This window comes from Rhinatrema bivittatum, chromosome 1 (assembly GCF_901001135.1).
Source record: "Rhinatrema bivittatum chromosome 1, aRhiBiv1.1, whole genome shotgun sequence".
In the NCBI taxonomy this organism is placed as follows: domain Eukaryota; kingdom Metazoa; phylum Chordata; class Amphibia; order Gymnophiona; family Rhinatrematidae; genus Rhinatrema; species Rhinatrema bivittatum.
In genome coordinates, this window is record NC_042615.1 from 502,251,807 (window position 1) to 502,269,113 (window position 17,307).

Consider the following 17,307-nt stretch of genomic DNA (forward strand, 5'->3'; position numbering starts at 1 on the left):
CTTTTGTATTTTCATCTGAAGGCAACCCTAGCTGCACTTGAGAGACACATGGGTTGCTGTACAGTGCTGACGTTTCTGCTTTCGGATCCCTTCTAAGGCATGGTTTCTGTTTGGGTTTTGATGATCTGTTAACATCAAGTGAATACTAATTATCGTTCTTACTTTTGTATTTTCATCTGGCCCTATAGGAAAGACATGCTGTTGAAAGAGAGAAGCTGGAGGCAGCACCAGGGGGTGTGACCCAGAAATGCTGCACTGCCGCAGAGAAGCCTGAACCTCTGAGAAATGGAGAGCGAGAGGCGGACCTCCAGGACCAGCTGACTGATGCTATGGAGAAAGCCATGGCCAGTGAGCGTAGGGCATCAGAGTTACAAGGTATGGCTGCTGGAAGCCGAGCCATGGTCTCTCTTTCCTGTGCTCGCTGTACAAGCTAATGCCCCTAAGCCCATTCATCTGAAACCCCAGAATGGAGCTGTGGATGACTCCTTAAGGTCCTTTCCATGCCTGTATTTCTATGATTTTGGATAAAACCACCCAGGGCCCCTGCCAGCCCTGTCTTCTGTGATGAGTGAAAGCAGGAGAGGAGCCCAGCGAGCAGTTAAAATTCTTACTTTTTCTTTTCCCCTTCTTTTAATTAACTGCTTTATTTTTAGCACGTCACCTGCACAGCTGCCAGCATCCTGTTACGACAAATCCACTTTCCTTGTATAGGGGGAAGGCGTGTTCCCTGTTATAATAAGAGTTCTCCTTTTATAGTGAACACGTCTCCCTTTTACTGTGAATAATCTCTCAGGCCTGCACATCTGTCCTGATGTCTGGCTTTGCGTTTGAGAATGTCAGTAGTAATTGCCCGGGAAGCTCTTCATTCCTTGCAGCATGGATCTGGAATATCTCTGCATTATTTCAGGATCAGATTAAAGTGTTCTTTTGTAATAGGATCCTCATCTACTCTGACAGACTGTGTGTGTGTGTGTGTGTGTGTGTGTGTGTGTGTGTGTGTGTGTGTGATCACCCATGTGTGTGCTTGAAAGCGTCTTGTTTATTTACAAATTTTTATACCCTGCAAATCCAAGACAGGCGTGATCAATGTGTTTCACATATGTGACTGAATAGGGGCTAAGGGCACACAATTATGGCTGCCATGTGCATCAGTGTGTTCGTGTGAGAATGAGTTTGTATGCCTACAAATGACCGTTTCTGAGCGTGTCAGTGTGTTTCTGGGTATGGGACAGAGTGTGTGTGTGTGTGTGTGTATGTCTATACTTTTTCCCTTGAACTTTGCAGCCATGCCTAAAGATGGGACTCATGTGGTCCCTAATGTTCACGCTCTGCAACATCTTCGAATAATTCTTGTGTCAGCCCAGTGAGAGGCATCGCAGCCTGCAAAGAGCCAGCATGTTTTTCCAGGGCTATGTCTCTAAATGAGCAAGGCCATTGTCAGCCATCACAGTTTAAATACCTTTCTAAAAGGATTTGACAAAAAGAAGAAAAACTGAACTAAAAGGGAAAAGGTGAGAAGAAAGATGAAGTGTTGCAAGGCTCTTTCCCCCCCCCCCCCCCCCCAGTTGTAAATTAGCCCCAGCCGTTCCTGAGGAATGTTGGAAGTGCTTCCAAACCCTGAGTCACATCTCGTACTGTAAACACACTGCCTGGGTGCTGGGGTTACGGCTGCCTCTGAGCGCTGCTTCCTTATGAGGAGATGAATGCTGTTCCCATGCCGTGCCCCCGAAAGGAAAACCTCACTCCTATCCCAGTCGTGCAGCTCCGCTCGATGACCCAGTAAGGAAGGACTCCCTGGCCACTCGCTGCTAAGGCCGTGGTTTTTGGTCTTCTGACCCCTTATGATCTTATACCTTTCCCCCCTCCTTTGCATGCATCCGTAGCCAGAGCCCCTCCGCACCATGCAACCACCTTTGGTTCCGAAGGCTTAGCCCCCATCCAGTCTTGCTCCATATTAGCACCTTTCCAGCAGGCCCACACAAAGAGCCAGCGGCAAAGCCGGGGATTAGAGTTGAGGCACTGGGAGCTAAAGAGACTCCTCTGACGTCACAGACTGCGATGCAGTAACAGAGCCCGGGATTAGAACCCAACACAAACCCTGGCATAGTAACAGCTAGCAAGAAGAAGATCAAAGGCTCCATCTAGTTTGCCCTGCAAACTGCATGTGGTGGCAGCTGCCACTCCATGCAGTCCACCCCCAAAGCCCTCTGTCAAGGGCAGCAATTGCCGCTTCATGCAAGTTACCCCCATTAGGGTAGCAACTGCCACACCGAGAAGCTCTCCCCCAAGTCTTATGTTAAGGGTAAACACACATATTCTGATCTTTCATTTTGCCAAACTGTTATTAGATATCTGCGCATTTCATTTTTTCTTAAACATAACTCTCTGAAAATCGCCTGTAAAGCCTTTGAAGTTTGTGTTTTTGTGCTGTACATTTCACACATCTTGCTCAGCAGACGCTCCATGCAGCCCGCCGTCACGGCAGACAACCTGTCGGCAGCAGAATCCCAGTGGTGCCTAAGAGATAACCACCTCAGCACATCAGGTCCCGGAGCCTGCGTTTGCCTGCTCCAAGTCAGACAGGAATGTGTGTCTGTTTAAAGCCAGTTTGCACAGAGTGATCCCTGTTACCATAGGGACTAAGCGTTCTCTCTCTCTCTCGGGGTGCTTTTCAAAGGCACTTACACTCATCAAAAACCCTCTTTAAAAATAGCCCTATCCAGGAACCCCAATCATCAAGATACTCACTGTGTGTGAGGTGCTTCCTTTTTTTCTTTTATTTTTACTTAGATTGATTTGGAGAAATTCATTAAACGATCAGTTTGTATTGAGCGGGGGGGTGGGGGGGGGGGGCTGTAGTGACATTCCCACATTCAGACAGAGGCAATGGGATTGACTATGTTTTTGTTTTTCTTTGGGGGGGGGTTCTGATATGGGGATTGTATGATTTCCGTTGAGTTTGCAAAAAATTGAATAAAGATATGGATAAAATAAAAAAAATTAGCCCTGGCGGGCATGACTGCAAAAATACAAGTAGAACATGATTTTCGTGTACTTTTATAGACATTACTACGTAGGAGTTCTGGTGGAGTGGAGTTGGGGCGGGATTGGGATATCCGTGGATTCTTAGGATTTTGGAAAGTATGCGTGTAAATCCACAAGCACAAAGTTACACCTGCCCTAGAGCAGGGGTGTGTGTGTGTGTGTGTGTGTCGCTTGAGGTTCCACACATGCCCACAAATTTCCAGTGATCTTCACTTGAGGCACAAGCAAGCAGAATCTGTCAGGAGTTCCTTGTTGCACAGCCTACAGAAGTGATGCGTTACCTGTCACTGCTTCTCGTAATGTGACATTAATGGGAAACCTGTTACCCCACCCCCTTCACTTTGTGTGCGTGTCTCTCTCTCTCTGTCTACCTCTTCTTGTCTGTCTCGTTCTCTGTCTTTGTGTAGTAGAGGTCGAGCGCCTGCGGCAGGAGATCGGGAGCCTCCACGCTACACGGGAGACCCTCCGTCGGGAAAAAAACGAGCTTCTCCTGCTTCTTTCTGAGCAAAAGAGGTGCGGAGCTTCCCGTTCCCTCCATTTATTTATTATTTTTCTGATTTATGTTCCGCCTTTTCAGGCACTTGAAAGCGGATTACATGCAGGTACTTGTGGGTATTTCCCTATCCCCCAGAGAGTTTACAACCTAAGGGCTCCATTCACTAAGCATTTTTCTCATAGACACAGAATGGGAGCAGAACCTTAATAAATCAAGCCCTAAGTTTGAACTTATTTATTTATTTCTCATTTCTTATATTACTACTCAACAGATACCAGATCTGGCCAGAGCGGTTTACAACAAAATAAACAATGTATACAAATTTAAAACAAGTAAAACAAATTAAAACAAATAAAATACATAATACTCAAAAAATTTATGTATTTATTTTTTATTTATTTAAATTATTTTCTATACCGTCGCTAAGTTATATACCATCGCAACGGTTTACATGTAGGCACATAATTAATGTAGGTAAAAGCGTACTATAGTACATTCTAACAGGTACCGTCAAAGGTTCAGTTACAATATATCATTAAAGATAATCAATTGTTTAGAGAAGTAGGTCCTGACCGAGTGTACCAAAGGTACTTTTCACGATTAAAATTTATTATAGATAGAGTTATAATTAGGCTTATGGTGATGTAGAGTTCATAAACTACTCTGCTGTACATTCTTAAAATAAAACAAGATCACAAGGAGCAGCAGTGGGATTCAAGCCCTGTCTTCCCGATTCTCAGCTCACTGTTCTAAACATACTCGGGTCCATCCCTAACCTAGGTCTTTGGACCCTTTTCGGCATTGCAGGGAGTTATGGAAAAAACCTAGACAGACAGATTTACAATCCTACTTCTGCCACCAACACAGATCTTATGATTTATCCTTTCGGAGCACCACAAAAAATACAATTCTGGGATACCATAGTCGAAGCAGCTTATAATGCGGATTCACAGAATTGTTTATGTGCCTAACCATCAACATCTTTTCTGAAAAGGTGTCTGCCGGAAAGAGGAACTCACTGGGATGGGGAGCACCAGAAAGAAGTAACAGAGATGCCCCTAGAAGCCTCACAGGTCCCGGAATCAACAGCACTCAAGGAGGCAGAAGAAGAGGGACAAAATACGGGTAACAAGGTAAAGAGAGGGCGAGTGGGGCTGTGGGATGAGTTTGAAGGCCTCCTATTCCTCCTACCTGCCTGTACTATTCCCTCTGAGGCTTAAGCCTGTAATGGTGTATTGGAAGCAGTAATCTGTAGTGGAAATGTAGTTGAGGCCTACCCTACTCCTCCTCATTAGTTCCCCACTCCCTTGGGTTTTCCTAATGCACCCCAGGCCTCCTGCATTCCTCATGTGTTCTCTTTGCTTTTCTCTTTGGGCGGTTTTGCCATGGCAGCGGGCAGAGCAGCTGGTGAGGCTGCGCACGGAGTTTGACTTTGTCCGGGATGAGAGCCATGCCATGGTGGAGCAGCTGACCTCTCTCCAGCAGCAGCTCAGGACCCTGCGCCAGGGCAACCGAAAGGTAGGGCCACCACACTGGACACAGAATGCTTTGGGGTGATGTGCTGGATGCTGAGGCTGGGGTTCTCTGCTTTTAGAGCCTGATTCACCTTCTCCCATAGACACAGAATGGGAGAAAGCCTGGTAAATCAGGCCTTAAATGTGATAAACATGCAGAGCGCTGTCTCTCTCACTCTGTCACTGCCTGTATGCACCTCTCTTATCACTGCCTGTCTCTGTCCCTTTCTCACTCTTCTTTTTCTCTTTCTGTTTGTCTCTCTTCCTGTCAAGATTCAAGAAATAAAAGGTCAACAAACAAGTTGTGGGTGGGACCTGTTTGCTGTACTAACTTAATACATTTGTGACAAGCTTTCAAGAGCTGTGCACCCTTCATCGCGTCAGTATCAAGATTCATGAAATCTTATTGGCGTGGCAAATGCTTGCCTGTGTTGCCAAGTAATGCATTAAGTGCTAAAAGGAAATTAATTAGAAAGCACAAAAGAGAAATACCAAAGACCGTTCTCAGGTTCTGGTGATGGTCAGTATTCTCCCTGGTCAGATTACCTTTCTGGCCTGATGGCGGGATACCACATTCTTTGCTGCTGGAGTTGCTGTTTCTCCAGTTTCCCCCAGGATTATACTGAGGTTTTTCTGCTCATTCTTTTGTGAGGTAGTTTGCCTGCCATGTTTGAATTCTGACTTGAAGAAGAAAATATTAGGTCTCAAACTAGTCAAGAAATGCAATAAGTGAGTCCAATAAAGTATTATCTTTGTGTGTATGTGGGTATATGTATGTGTGTGTATATATATAAAACCTAACACAACTGCTGAATATGGGCCCATATATATAACTGTTGTACGTATATGTGTGTGTGTGTGTGAATGTGTATGTGTATATATATATCCTTGTTGGGGTTCTTCACAGCAGAAACTCATCGTTGCTTCATGTAAAATTGTTTGATTATTGGTTTAAATACATATTTACATAGTTTACAACAGTTATATATATCTATGGTCCATATTCATTGGTTGTGTTACCTTAGTTAGCCGGTTATACATAACTAGCAAACTAGTGGTGTATATTCAGCAGCGCAGCCACGCCACTGAATATATCCGGCTAACTTTAGGACAGTTCTACAGCCTGACCAAAGTTGGCCTCATAAGGTAAGGTGCTAATTCCGCTCCTCCCCGGAATGCCCCTGACTTATTTGGCTATATTCTAATCGGATAGGGGCTGAATATAGCCGGGTAAGCCATTTAGATGGATAACTTACATTTTCCATCTAAATGGCATTTGAATATGGATCTCACGTATGTGTGTGTGTATATGTATAGGTGTGTATATATGTTTTTTAACTCTTTATTTTAATATGTTTACATAGAACAAGTCAAGAAAATACTTGATAGTACATTACTCTGGATATTAAAAAGAAAATATATAAAACACATTTCTTAGATTTTTTTTTTGTTTTGTTAACCCTTAATTTTTGTGTGGTCTTTATTTTTTCTGCCAGCTTTTGGAAATGTGCATCTCTTCTGTCTTTCTGTTTTGCACAGTACAGGAGAGAATATGTTTCTCTTCTTTCTCCAGTGTTCTACAGCAGGCACAGTCTGAGTTCTTTGGGTTTCCAGTTTAATTGTTTTTCTCTGCCTGTTTCTTTGTCTAGTTTGTGGTCTCTCTAAGCTGTATTTGGGGTGGTTCTGTCTGAGTTCTGTGTGTGTGTGACCAAGGTAAGAGGTTCTGAAGGTGTGCAGTTTCTATGTAGGCTTCGCTAGCAGTCCAGCTTGTTTTGTTTTCCTTTCTGCACCTTGCAATAGGAGGTGTATTGAGGTGCTAGGGCCCATTGTAATATTTGCACTGCTGCCCTTCCATAGGGAGGATTGTGGCTTTTTGATTCCTGGGAGTTAGTACAGTTATGACACAGGTCAGTAACCCATAACATGCATGCTACAATATGGCATGCAAAGTCCTTCTCTCTACCACCATGGCCACTCACTTTGCCAATTTCACTACTGTGCTAGCACCACAAGCATTTTCATTTATTTATTAATCTATTGAAAATATTTATGAATTGCATCCCTGATCACAATCGAAGGCCTGAAGCAATGTACAAAATTCAACACAGAACTGACAAAACGATGTATAGAATTCAACATAATAAAATATCTGCTCTAAAACATAATCACAGTCAATGCATGGCAGGAATAAACAACTTATTTATCTATTTACTTATTTATGGATCTTTGATGTTCTACATTTTCCCAAAGTTGGTTTCCAGGCAAATTACAATAAATTTAAATGAACAGAGGCACTTGAACAGCTTATAGTCAATCTAAATATGAAAATTAGGGTAGCATTTGGATCCGGCATGAGACCCATTTGTAAAAAGCTTAGATCTACTTATGTCCCTGTTATGTATAACACAGACCCTTGTTGGGAGTTCAGGTAGCTAGGCTGGAAGGCCTGGGTGAAAGGCCGCGCCTGAATGTAAGGTATCATGGCTCCAGGTGCAGGGTTAATGTAGTGTCTTCCACGTTTTTGGTGCATAGCAGCTAAAAACTTAAGAGTCTTGTGCAGGACAATTTGGTAGTATTCAGCAGAGAAGAGGAAAAAAGAGCTGTTTGGAGGACTGAAGATCTCTTAATAACCATAATAATAACAAGTCAAACAAAAAAACAAAGAAAACCCACCTCTTAATCTACACTATCTGCTTTAGCCTATGAAAACCAATTGAAACAATGGGCCATCGCAGCAGCCACACTGCAACCAGCTTTACTCATCTTTCACTCGCACCGATGCAGCAAGGGCCTTGAGGCACGCGCACATCTGTAATTTAGACACTATGGCAGGACATTTCATTGTTGCATTCCTGAATGACATCACCCCAGCGAGGGATTTAAGCACCAGCCGACATCTCCTTGTAACAGGTCCTCTGCTATTGCAGTGCTAGTTGTTCCACAGTTCCTGTGATCCTTCTTCCTGCCAAGCTCCCGTGCTCCTTGTTCATGCTTGTTCTTGTGCCTCCAGTTTCTGCCTTGCTCCATGGTCCTGCATTTTCCCTGGTCCTCCCTTCTTTGGTTGTCTGTTCCCAGTGTCCTGTCTGTCCTGCTGCGTCCTTTCCTCCTGCATTATCTTCTTTGCTTTGACTTCGGATTGGACCCGGACTATGCCTCTGCTTGCTTACCTGCCTAGACCTTGGACTGGACCCAGACTACACTGCTTGCAGCTTACATTGACCACTGCGCGGCCTCTGACTTCGCCCTTCTCCATTCTTGCATCAGACCAGAAGACCTGCTGGCTGCTAGAACCTGCGGATTCAACCCAAGGGTGGAAGTGGTTGGCTTAGGCGAAGATCCTGTGTCAGACTGCAAAGATCATGAATTCCGTTGACTCGCTGGCCCTCCAATTTCTACAAGGCATGGCCTTGCAAGTCCAGCAGCTCGCAAGCTCCATACTGATACTATGCCAGCTCAAGGACTCCATGCAAGCGCAGAGCGAATCCACTTCCTCATAGCTCAATTTTTGTCTGGGGCGTCAGGCTTTCAAGTCTCATCCTGCCTTGCTCCGATGGGAATCCCAAGACCAGCAGAGGATTCCTGAACCAATGTCAGATAGTATTCAAACTTCAAGCGGCTAGTTTTCCTTTTGACCGAACAAGGGTGGCCTACATTATGTCCTTGCTCAGCAGCCAGGCTTTGGCATGTTCATCCCCACTGTGGGAGCGTAATGACCCCCATACTAAACAATCTGACCAACTTCCTGATATGTTTTCAGAGAATATTAAAGGAACTGGGCCACTCCTCCTCCGCCACAGCCGACCTACTACACATCCATCAGGGTTCAAAAACTGTGGGCCAATATGCAGTCCAGTTCTGGATGCTAGCAACAGAACTTCGCTGGAATGCCGAAAGTCTCACAGCAGTATTCTGGCAAGGATTAGCCACTCAGATCAAGGATGAATTAGCAGGATGGGAAACTTCTACAACTGTGGATGCCCTAATGAGCCTCTGCATGCAGATCGACATTTGCTTCCAGTAAAGGTCCTAGGAGCGGAGTCAATCTTGTACCTCACCACACCTGGCTTCCAGGTTTCAGTACCCTCTCCTGGCCACAAACAAAGACGCAAACTCCTCTGTCTCCACCGAGGAAACCAAACAGGTGGGTCGCCACCCACCTGACTGAAGAGAAAAGATGCCGTCGTCCTCTACAGGATATATGCCTCTTATTGCACCACATTCGGGCATCACATTCGCACTTGTCCCATGAGGCTGGGAAACTCCAGTGCCTAGGGTTGGCCGGGAAGGCAGCCCTAGACCCTTCGCTCAACTCTCCCCTGTCTTGGATAGACCTACCAGTATGCCTTCAGACTGGCACCCAAGAAATTTTGACTGAAGCCTTTCTTGATTCTGGGGCTGCAGGCAATTTTATCGACAAGCTTGCTGGTTTATCCACTACCCTGCCCTTTACTCATCTCCTCAGTCTATAGAGAACCATTTCCCAGGAGAATTCTGCCATAACCCGATCTTTGACTCTCAGGGTTGGTCCTCCTGCATCAAGAACAGATCTCATTTTAAGTTCTTGGATGGTCAGTCAACTCCCTAGTTCTGGGTCTTCTCTGGCTCCAACGACATGGCCCCACCATGGATTGGTCGACAGGAGACATACAGGCCTGGAGTCTGTACTGCTTCCAGCATTGTCTTCATCAGGTGGTTTCACTGATACTCCTTATTCTCTCAGAGATGTCTATACCTCCTGGACTTCGTGGGCCTATGGGGTCTACCTGGATGTATTTGGTAAGAATAAGGCAGAGACTCTTCTCCTTCATCGGAACTACGATTGCCCTATAGATTTGAAATCAGGCAGAATGCCCCTGCATGAGAGAGTTTACCCGCTGTCAGTACCCGAGACACAAGCCGTGTCCCTGTATATTAAAGGGAAGCTGAAGAGTGGTTTCATATGCCCCTCTTTATTGCCTGCAGGAGCAAAACTTTTTGTCACCAAAAAAAACGGGTCCCTTAGGCCTTGTATTGATTACTGCAGCCTGAATGCCATTACCATTAAAAAATAAGTACCCACTACCTCTCATCTTGGAACTCTCCAACCAACTTCAAGGGGCTAGAATTTTCACTAAACTTGACCTTCAGGGAGCCTATAATTTAATAAGGATCAAACAGGGCGATGAGTAGAAAACTGCATTTAACACAAGAGACAGTCATTATGAATATCTTGTCATGCCGTTTGGTCTCTCCAATGCTCCAGTGGTGTTCCAAAATTTCATAAACGACTTCTTCATAGATCTTCTGCAGACATGTATTCTAGTATATCTTGACAATATTCTCATCTTTTCCCGAACACTGGCCAACATTGTTCACAGGTTCGAACAGTCCTCCAGCAACTCCGTCAAAACCAGCTGTACACCAAATTGTACACAATCGAAGTTGCCCTTCTTGGGTTATATCATCTCTGCACTAGGATTGAAGATGGACCCTGCCAAAGTGTCTGCCATCAAAAACTGGCCCCGTCCCTTGGGGCTTAAGACTCTATAACACTTCCTGGGATTCATAAACTATTCTCGCCAATTCATTAACCAGTTCTCATCGCTTACGACCCTACTTGTTGCCCTTACCCGCAAAGGGGTTAACACCAAGGTTTGAATCGAGGAAGCTATCCAAGCTTTCAAACAACTCAAAGAGACCTTTGCATCCACCTCAGTCCTACAACACTTGGACCTCTATCTTGAGGTAGATGCTTCCTCAATTGGAGCGGGACCGTTTCTCTCTCAAACAGCCCCAGCTGGTATACTCCCTCCCTGTTCCTTCCTCTCCCAGAAGTTTTCTTCCACAGAAAGGAATGACACTACTGGGGATTGAGAGCTATTGGCCACCAAGCTTGCCCACAAGGAATGACGTGATCTACTGGAGGGAGCCAGACATCTTGTCATGGTTATCAAGGACTACAAAAATCTCCTTATCTCCCAGAGGCTAATATATTCAACCCTCACCAGGCTCACTGGTCCCTGTTTTTCAGCAGAGTTGATTTTTGCATTGAAGAATACCAGAGCGATGCCATATCTTGCTCCTTTGACCCACCGACAGCATCATTGATCCGCAATTCATATTGGATCTAGCCTAGATCCTTGCCACCGCAACCTTCTCCATTCTACCTGGCAAGATGGTGATTCCCAAACGCCTCTGAGAAAAGGCTTTGCAATGGGGCTGCGGCTCTAAATTGGGGGATACCAGGGCATCCAAAAAACAATTGATTTAATATCTCGCCAGTACTGGTGGCCTCGGATGGTCCAAGATGTCTCCCATGCCTTTGGGGTATTCTCCAGCCATAGCCAGTTCCAGACAAACCTTGAGCATGTGTCCACTGACTTTATTTCAGACCTACCTCCATTAGGTCTATCCTCCGTCATATGGGTGACGGTGGATTTCTTCTTTAAGATGATGTACTTCATCCCATTACCTTCCATGCCATCAGCTGCTGTCCTTGCCCGCTTCTTTTTTTAAGGAAATTTTCCGACTGCACTGCTTACTGGATCGCATAGTGAGTGTTCCCTGGTCCTTCCTTCTTTGGTTGTCTTTTCCCAGTCTGCTGTCTATCCAACTGTATCCATTCCCCCTGAACTGTCTTCTTTGCTTTGACCTTGGACTGAACCCGGACTACGCCTCTTCTTGCCACCTGTATTGACCTTGTTTGGGACCCGGACCTCGCCTCTGCTTGCCATCTGCCTAGACCTCGGACTGGACCTGGACTACGCCTCTGCTTGCCGCCTACATTGACCACTGCCTGGCCTCTGACTTCACCTTTCTCCATCGCCTCGCGTCAGACCAGGAGAAGACCTGCCGGCTGCCAGAACCTGTGGGCTCAACCCAGGGGGGAGATGGTTGGCTAGGCAAAGACCCTCCTGTGGCATGTCAGCCGCCGCCTGTTAAGGCCTGTCTTGTGTTTGCATCCAACCATCTGCACCCGCTGCAACCCCCATGGACTCAGATATGTAATTTGAAGTACAAGATATCCTGGATACCAAGAGAATAGGGGAACGATCCACTACCTGTTTTCTTGGAAAGGGTATGAGCCAGAAGAGAACACATGGGGAACCCACCGAGAACATCCAGGCCCCCAAGCTTGTGCTTGCACAAGATAGGCTGTGCTAACTTAACATTGGCACAAGGGCTCACTGTTCCCCACCATTACACCAAGAATGTGCTATCTCCTAACCTCTATTCACCACTGAGGAGAAATAATAAAAAAAAATTACCACCCCAGCTGCAGAAACAGCCAAGTCTTCACTCTTTTATGGAACTTACAATAATTCAATTCCAATCTAATCTCCACTGATAGCTGACTCCAAAATGATGGAGCCACCACCGAGAGAAGAAAGAGAAGCCAAGAACGCACTTTGACTAGATCATAATTGATGCTTTAGGGAACACCATTCCAGCATTTCCTTCAAAAGTCAGAGGCTAACTGTGCTGACCTTGTGCATGGCAAGATCAGTCCAGCTGGGTCGCAAATTTTGAAAATGCTCGTGGTGCCAGCATGGTACTGCTGTTGGCAGGCTGAGTATCAGTCGGGCAGCAGCATTTCATTAATACGTTTCGTTGGAGGCTCTCTTATCCCTGGAGCAGCTTTCCTTCAAGGGGACATCCCAACCCCACCATGTGGTACTTGTGGAAGTTTATTGGCACTTGGCCAAAATAGTTGTCAGTCCCTGTGTTTTGGTAGGGCAGGTTTCCCACATAGGTACTGAGTGTGTGTTTTTTGCAGGGTTTTGTGTTACTTCACGGAGTGCCTGGGTGCATGGTGGCAGGGCGGCAAGACTTATTCTGTTGAAACCTCTTTTTTAAAAAATGTTCAAATAATTTAAGTGTTTTTTTCAGGTTTTTTTCGATAACAAATCAAAATTTCAAAAAATATTTTTGTCATAATGAATAAAGTTTAGGGAGGGGGGGGCCGTATTGACCGATGATTGTAGCCACCAAACCATGCACTCGTAAGTGCCTAGGCCTGAGGTCTTTTCCTCAGTTACAAAAATATATGCGGCAATTACTGAATTGATAAAAAAAATTTTAAAAATGAAGGCAAAGGATTTTAGTTGAATGGTGTTCTCACAATTTTTTACTTCTCTTGCCTAATATTGTTTTTGAGCTGCTGCTGAAGTGCCACCAGAATGTGAATGTTCTTTTTTTATTGCCTGAGGAATAGCAAGGAAATATCTGTCTGTGTCTGTCTCTCTCTCTCTCTCCTTCTATCTGTCTCTATCTCTCTGTACAGACAGGTTTAGGCATTTTTCTGCCCTCACATCATTGTGTACCTCCTGCAGCATTGGCTGGGACTTAGCCAGATGTTCTAATTCAGGTTAAGCGAGAGCAAAAAAAAAAACAAATAACTAGAAAAGAAAAAAAAAAGTTGCCCTGTGGGTTTTTGACAGCGACAGGGCACAACATCCCTCGCGATCTAAACTTAACCCATTACGGAGGAGGAGGATTGGGCACAGAGCCTGCAGAGCGCTGGAACAGACATGCCCTCCCAGCACCAAAAATATTCCATGGCCCCCAACCATCTCCATGCCATCGAGATTATTGTAGTAGTTCAGTGTGTGAGTGTGTATGTATGTGTCTCTGCCTTACCAACCTAGTGAGGAAAGCTTTGAACTAAATTCATTGGAGGGGAGATGGAGGGAAGGTTGGTGATAAATGCTGACAAATAAGAAGCATACATACAGGCCGAAACAGTAAAGTCCGCGGGAGAGCAGGTGAACGCACTGGCCACTCGCCGGTGCGCGCGATTCGGTATTTAAATTAGGCCCGGCAGTAAAAACGGGCAAAAGGAGGCGCTAGGGACACTAGCGCGTTCCTAGCGCCTCCTTTTTGACAGGAGCGGCGGCTGTCAGGGTTTGACAGCCGACGCTCAATTTTGCCTGCGTTGGTTCTTGAGCCCACTGACAGCCACGGGCTCGGAAACTGGATGCCAGAAAAATTGAGCGTCCGGTATACGGCCCGACAGCCGCGGGCCGAATTCACTTTTTTTTTTTTTTAACTTTTTTTTACTCTTCGGGACCTCCAACTTAATATCGCCATGATATTAAGTCGGAGGGTGCACAGAAAAGCAGTTTTTACTGCTTTTCTGTTCACTTTCCCGGTGCTGGAAGAAATTAGCGCCTACTTTGGGTAGGCGCTAATTTCTGAAAGTAAAATGTGCGGCTTGGCTGCACATTTTACTTTCTGTATCCCGCGCGCATACCTAATAGGGCCATCAGCATGCATTTGCATGTTGAGGGTGCTATTAGGTGCCGCGGGTTGGACGCGCATTTTCCTCCCCTTACTGAATAAGGGGTAAGGGAAAACGCGCGTCCAAGAGCAGGCTGACAGTGCGCTCCGTCGGAGCACACTTTACTGTATCGGCCTGTTAGTAATCAGAATTAAGTCATGGGACTGAGGAGTTGAATAGAGATTCCTGTAATAGCAGGTGGATGCAAGTGAACTGCAGGTCATTTAAAATGCAGGCTGCAAATTAGAAGGGATAAAGAGCAAAGCTGGTAGTGGTGATGGGGGGGGGGGGGGGGGGGATTAGTGCAGGTCCTAGGTTGGCATTGGCGGTTCAGACATATATGGATAGTTTATTCCTTCCTGAGAGAATAAAACCTCCTACTGTGGACCAGCTTGGTGGCTCGGTGGCCTGAGTTTGCTTCCTGAGCCAGGTCTGTGCTCCCCAGGCTGACAAGGGGGTTGGGGATTCTGCAGAGGCAGCACTCATAGCCTCTTGGGCAGTGGGGGAGGGGGGCATAGACTCAGTCATCGCTCACTGGCAACACCTAGTAGACAGAATCAGGGTTCAAGTTACGGCTTTCAGAGGGAGCCCTGTGTATGGGCCTTGGCTGAGGACGCTGCAATGATATGGCTTTGTGAGTTGGGGGAGGGGGATATAAAATGAGGGAAATCCCCTTCCCCTCCCCACAGGTAATTGAAAATGAAGGCTTGTGTGATATCACTGTAGCCCAACAGAGAGGCCGGTTCCAACTGAGCAGGAAACTGTTGAACCAAAAATCCCAAAAGAATAAAAGCCCAAATTCTTGTGCATGATAATGGAAGGCGTGTAGTAAAAAAGGCAGGAGTGATGGTGCGTCAGCTCACAAGAGTACAAAAGGGAGAGAGATAGAGGTACTGCTTGGAAAGCAAAGGCTGTATGAGGCCTGTTCAGCTGGTACCGGGTCTCGTGGTGGTCGCATTCGCACAGGCCGAAAGACAGGGCGGCAGCAGGAGGAGCACAGAGCCGGCTCCTGCGCGGCGAGTGGGCTGGAGCAACTACAGAGGTATTGCCGAACTGGCAGGGAGAGGAAAGGGTGAAAGTGCCCGCTCCCAAAACTCACATTGCTTCTTTCTCTTCCTTATAACTATCTGTGTTTCAGAGGAAGGGAGAGGGCAGCTGAATTTCATCAGCACGTGAGCAAGGGAGGGGGAAGATATGAGAAAGCAAGGGAGAAAGGGGAGAGTGGAGTAAGGGAAGGTGGAGGAAAAGAGGGGAGAGTAAAGGAAAGGGGTGAGAGGGCAGCGGGAAAGAGAGAAGGAGCAAAGAGGGGGAGAAGCAAGGCAGAAGGGAGATGCGTGAGCAAGAAAAAATGAGTCAGGAGGGAGGCGTGAGAAAGAGGGACGGAGAAGATGAGGGAGGTGTGAGCAAGGGATGGGGCTGAGGAGGCAGCAAAGGGTGGAGGAAAGGGAGAGTTGAAGCAAGGGAGGCGGTGACCAAGGGGGAGGGAAGGAATAAGAGAGGGGGAGAAGAGGGAGCAAGGGAGGGAGAGTGAAGGAGGCAAGGGAAGGGGAAACGGGGTGGAGGGAGGGGGTGAAAGGTATGAGCAAACAAGACAGCGGCGAGCAATGCGTAGGGGAGAAATGGGTGATTATGGAAGAGGGGGTGAGAGAGGTGAGACAAAATATGGGGAAGCAAGTGAGGAATAAAGAGGCGAACAAAATAGAGGGAAGAAACGGACGATCAAGGGTGAGAGGGAGATGGATACAGGCACGATAGAAGTCATCCAAGGACAAGATGCAGAGCCGAGGTTTTGTTATAAGGGATTTTAATCTACCAGGTGTAGCCTGGAGAGTTTCGGCTAAGTCTCAGTTTAGTAGCAGAGGAGTCTGCTTACAGAGAGGAGTCTCTGGTTTCCTGGTAGTGACACATGATGGACAGCAATAAAAAGAAGCAGTGAAATGACGACAAATGATCGTTTCCGGCTTGTTAGCAAGGGAAAGACAATGAAGAGAGTAATTTTCAAAGGGTAAGCCAGTGTTTTAAGCACCGAAATTGCCTTTTACAAAATGGCCCCCCTGGTGTGCAGGTAAACTTATGCGCATATGTCATGTTCATACATAAATTACCCAGACTCAACGGAGGGGCTCCTTGGGGGATTCATGCACGTACTTTGTAAAATTCGACCACATGCATGTACATTTTCAGGAAAATGTGTGCGCACCAAATAGCAGGTGTATCTTGCGCAGGGCAGATTTTGTGAACGGACTAAACGCACGCAGATCCGCTTTGAAAATTGGTGTAACTGGCGCACGTATATGTGGCATAAGTTATGCAGGATGTTTGAAAGTTACCCTCAAAGAGACCGCCGCGGTTCAAAGAAGTAGGAGAAAAAATAAGAGCAAAAAAAAAAAAAGAAAAACAGATACAGGAGGAGGAGGAGGAGGCAGGCAAGATTGCTAGAAGTAAATGGAAAGAAAAATGGAAAGAGGAAGACCAAGACTTTAAATGGAAGGAGGAGCAGAAGGAAATAGAAATCTTAAAACAGATAAATACTTGTGCTCGGTATTCACACTTTAAAAGAAAAGGGTGAGGGAGCAAAGGTAAAAGGCAAGGACATCAGGGGCTGTAGAGTAAAGACATTAGCATTTACTGAGGAGCTGGCGTGTGCAGTGTACCGGCACAATCGGAAGTAAAAACGGGTATTGGAGCTGATGGGGTACTGAGGGTGGTGCTGACTGGAGCCCCACCCAGCCCTGACCAAATTTCTAGGTTGGACAGGAGAAGAGCAAATGTAGTACTGCTCCCCAAGCATGGGCAGGAGGAGAAAGCAGGCATCTGCGCAGGCCTGGTAGTTAAACATGAGCGGTGAGTAAAGTGATGGAAGCATTACGGAAGGACAGGAGGGACTTAGGAGGGTATCATAGGCAGCATGGCTTCAGAGGGGCAAAAATCTTGCCAAACAAACTCGATTGACTTCTTTCATGAGGTGACCAAAGTAGCAAATCAAAGGGGAG

The 17,307-nt window shown here is 46.2% G+C and overlaps 1 protein-coding gene across 3 annotated transcripts in view; it reads left to right on the forward strand.

Moving 5' to 3' along the window:
- The window catches only part of LOC115095801, a 124,407-nt gene that overhangs the window by 61,137 nt on the left and 45,963 nt on the right, over positions 1 to 17,307 (forward strand). For 2 of the 3 annotated variants that reach the window (XM_029610081.1, XM_029610091.1), the window contains exons 5-8: positions 189 to 375; positions 3,453 to 3,558; positions 4,536 to 4,674; positions 4,934 to 5,059. In XM_029610081.1, the coding sequence (XP_029465941.1) occupies positions 189 to 375; positions 3,453 to 3,558; positions 4,536 to 4,674; positions 4,934 to 5,059 (558 nt within the window). The remainder of the gene's footprint in view (positions 1 to 188; positions 376 to 3,452; positions 3,559 to 4,535; positions 4,675 to 4,933; positions 5,060 to 17,307) is intronic. The other variant, XM_029610099.1, reaches the window with a different exon arrangement.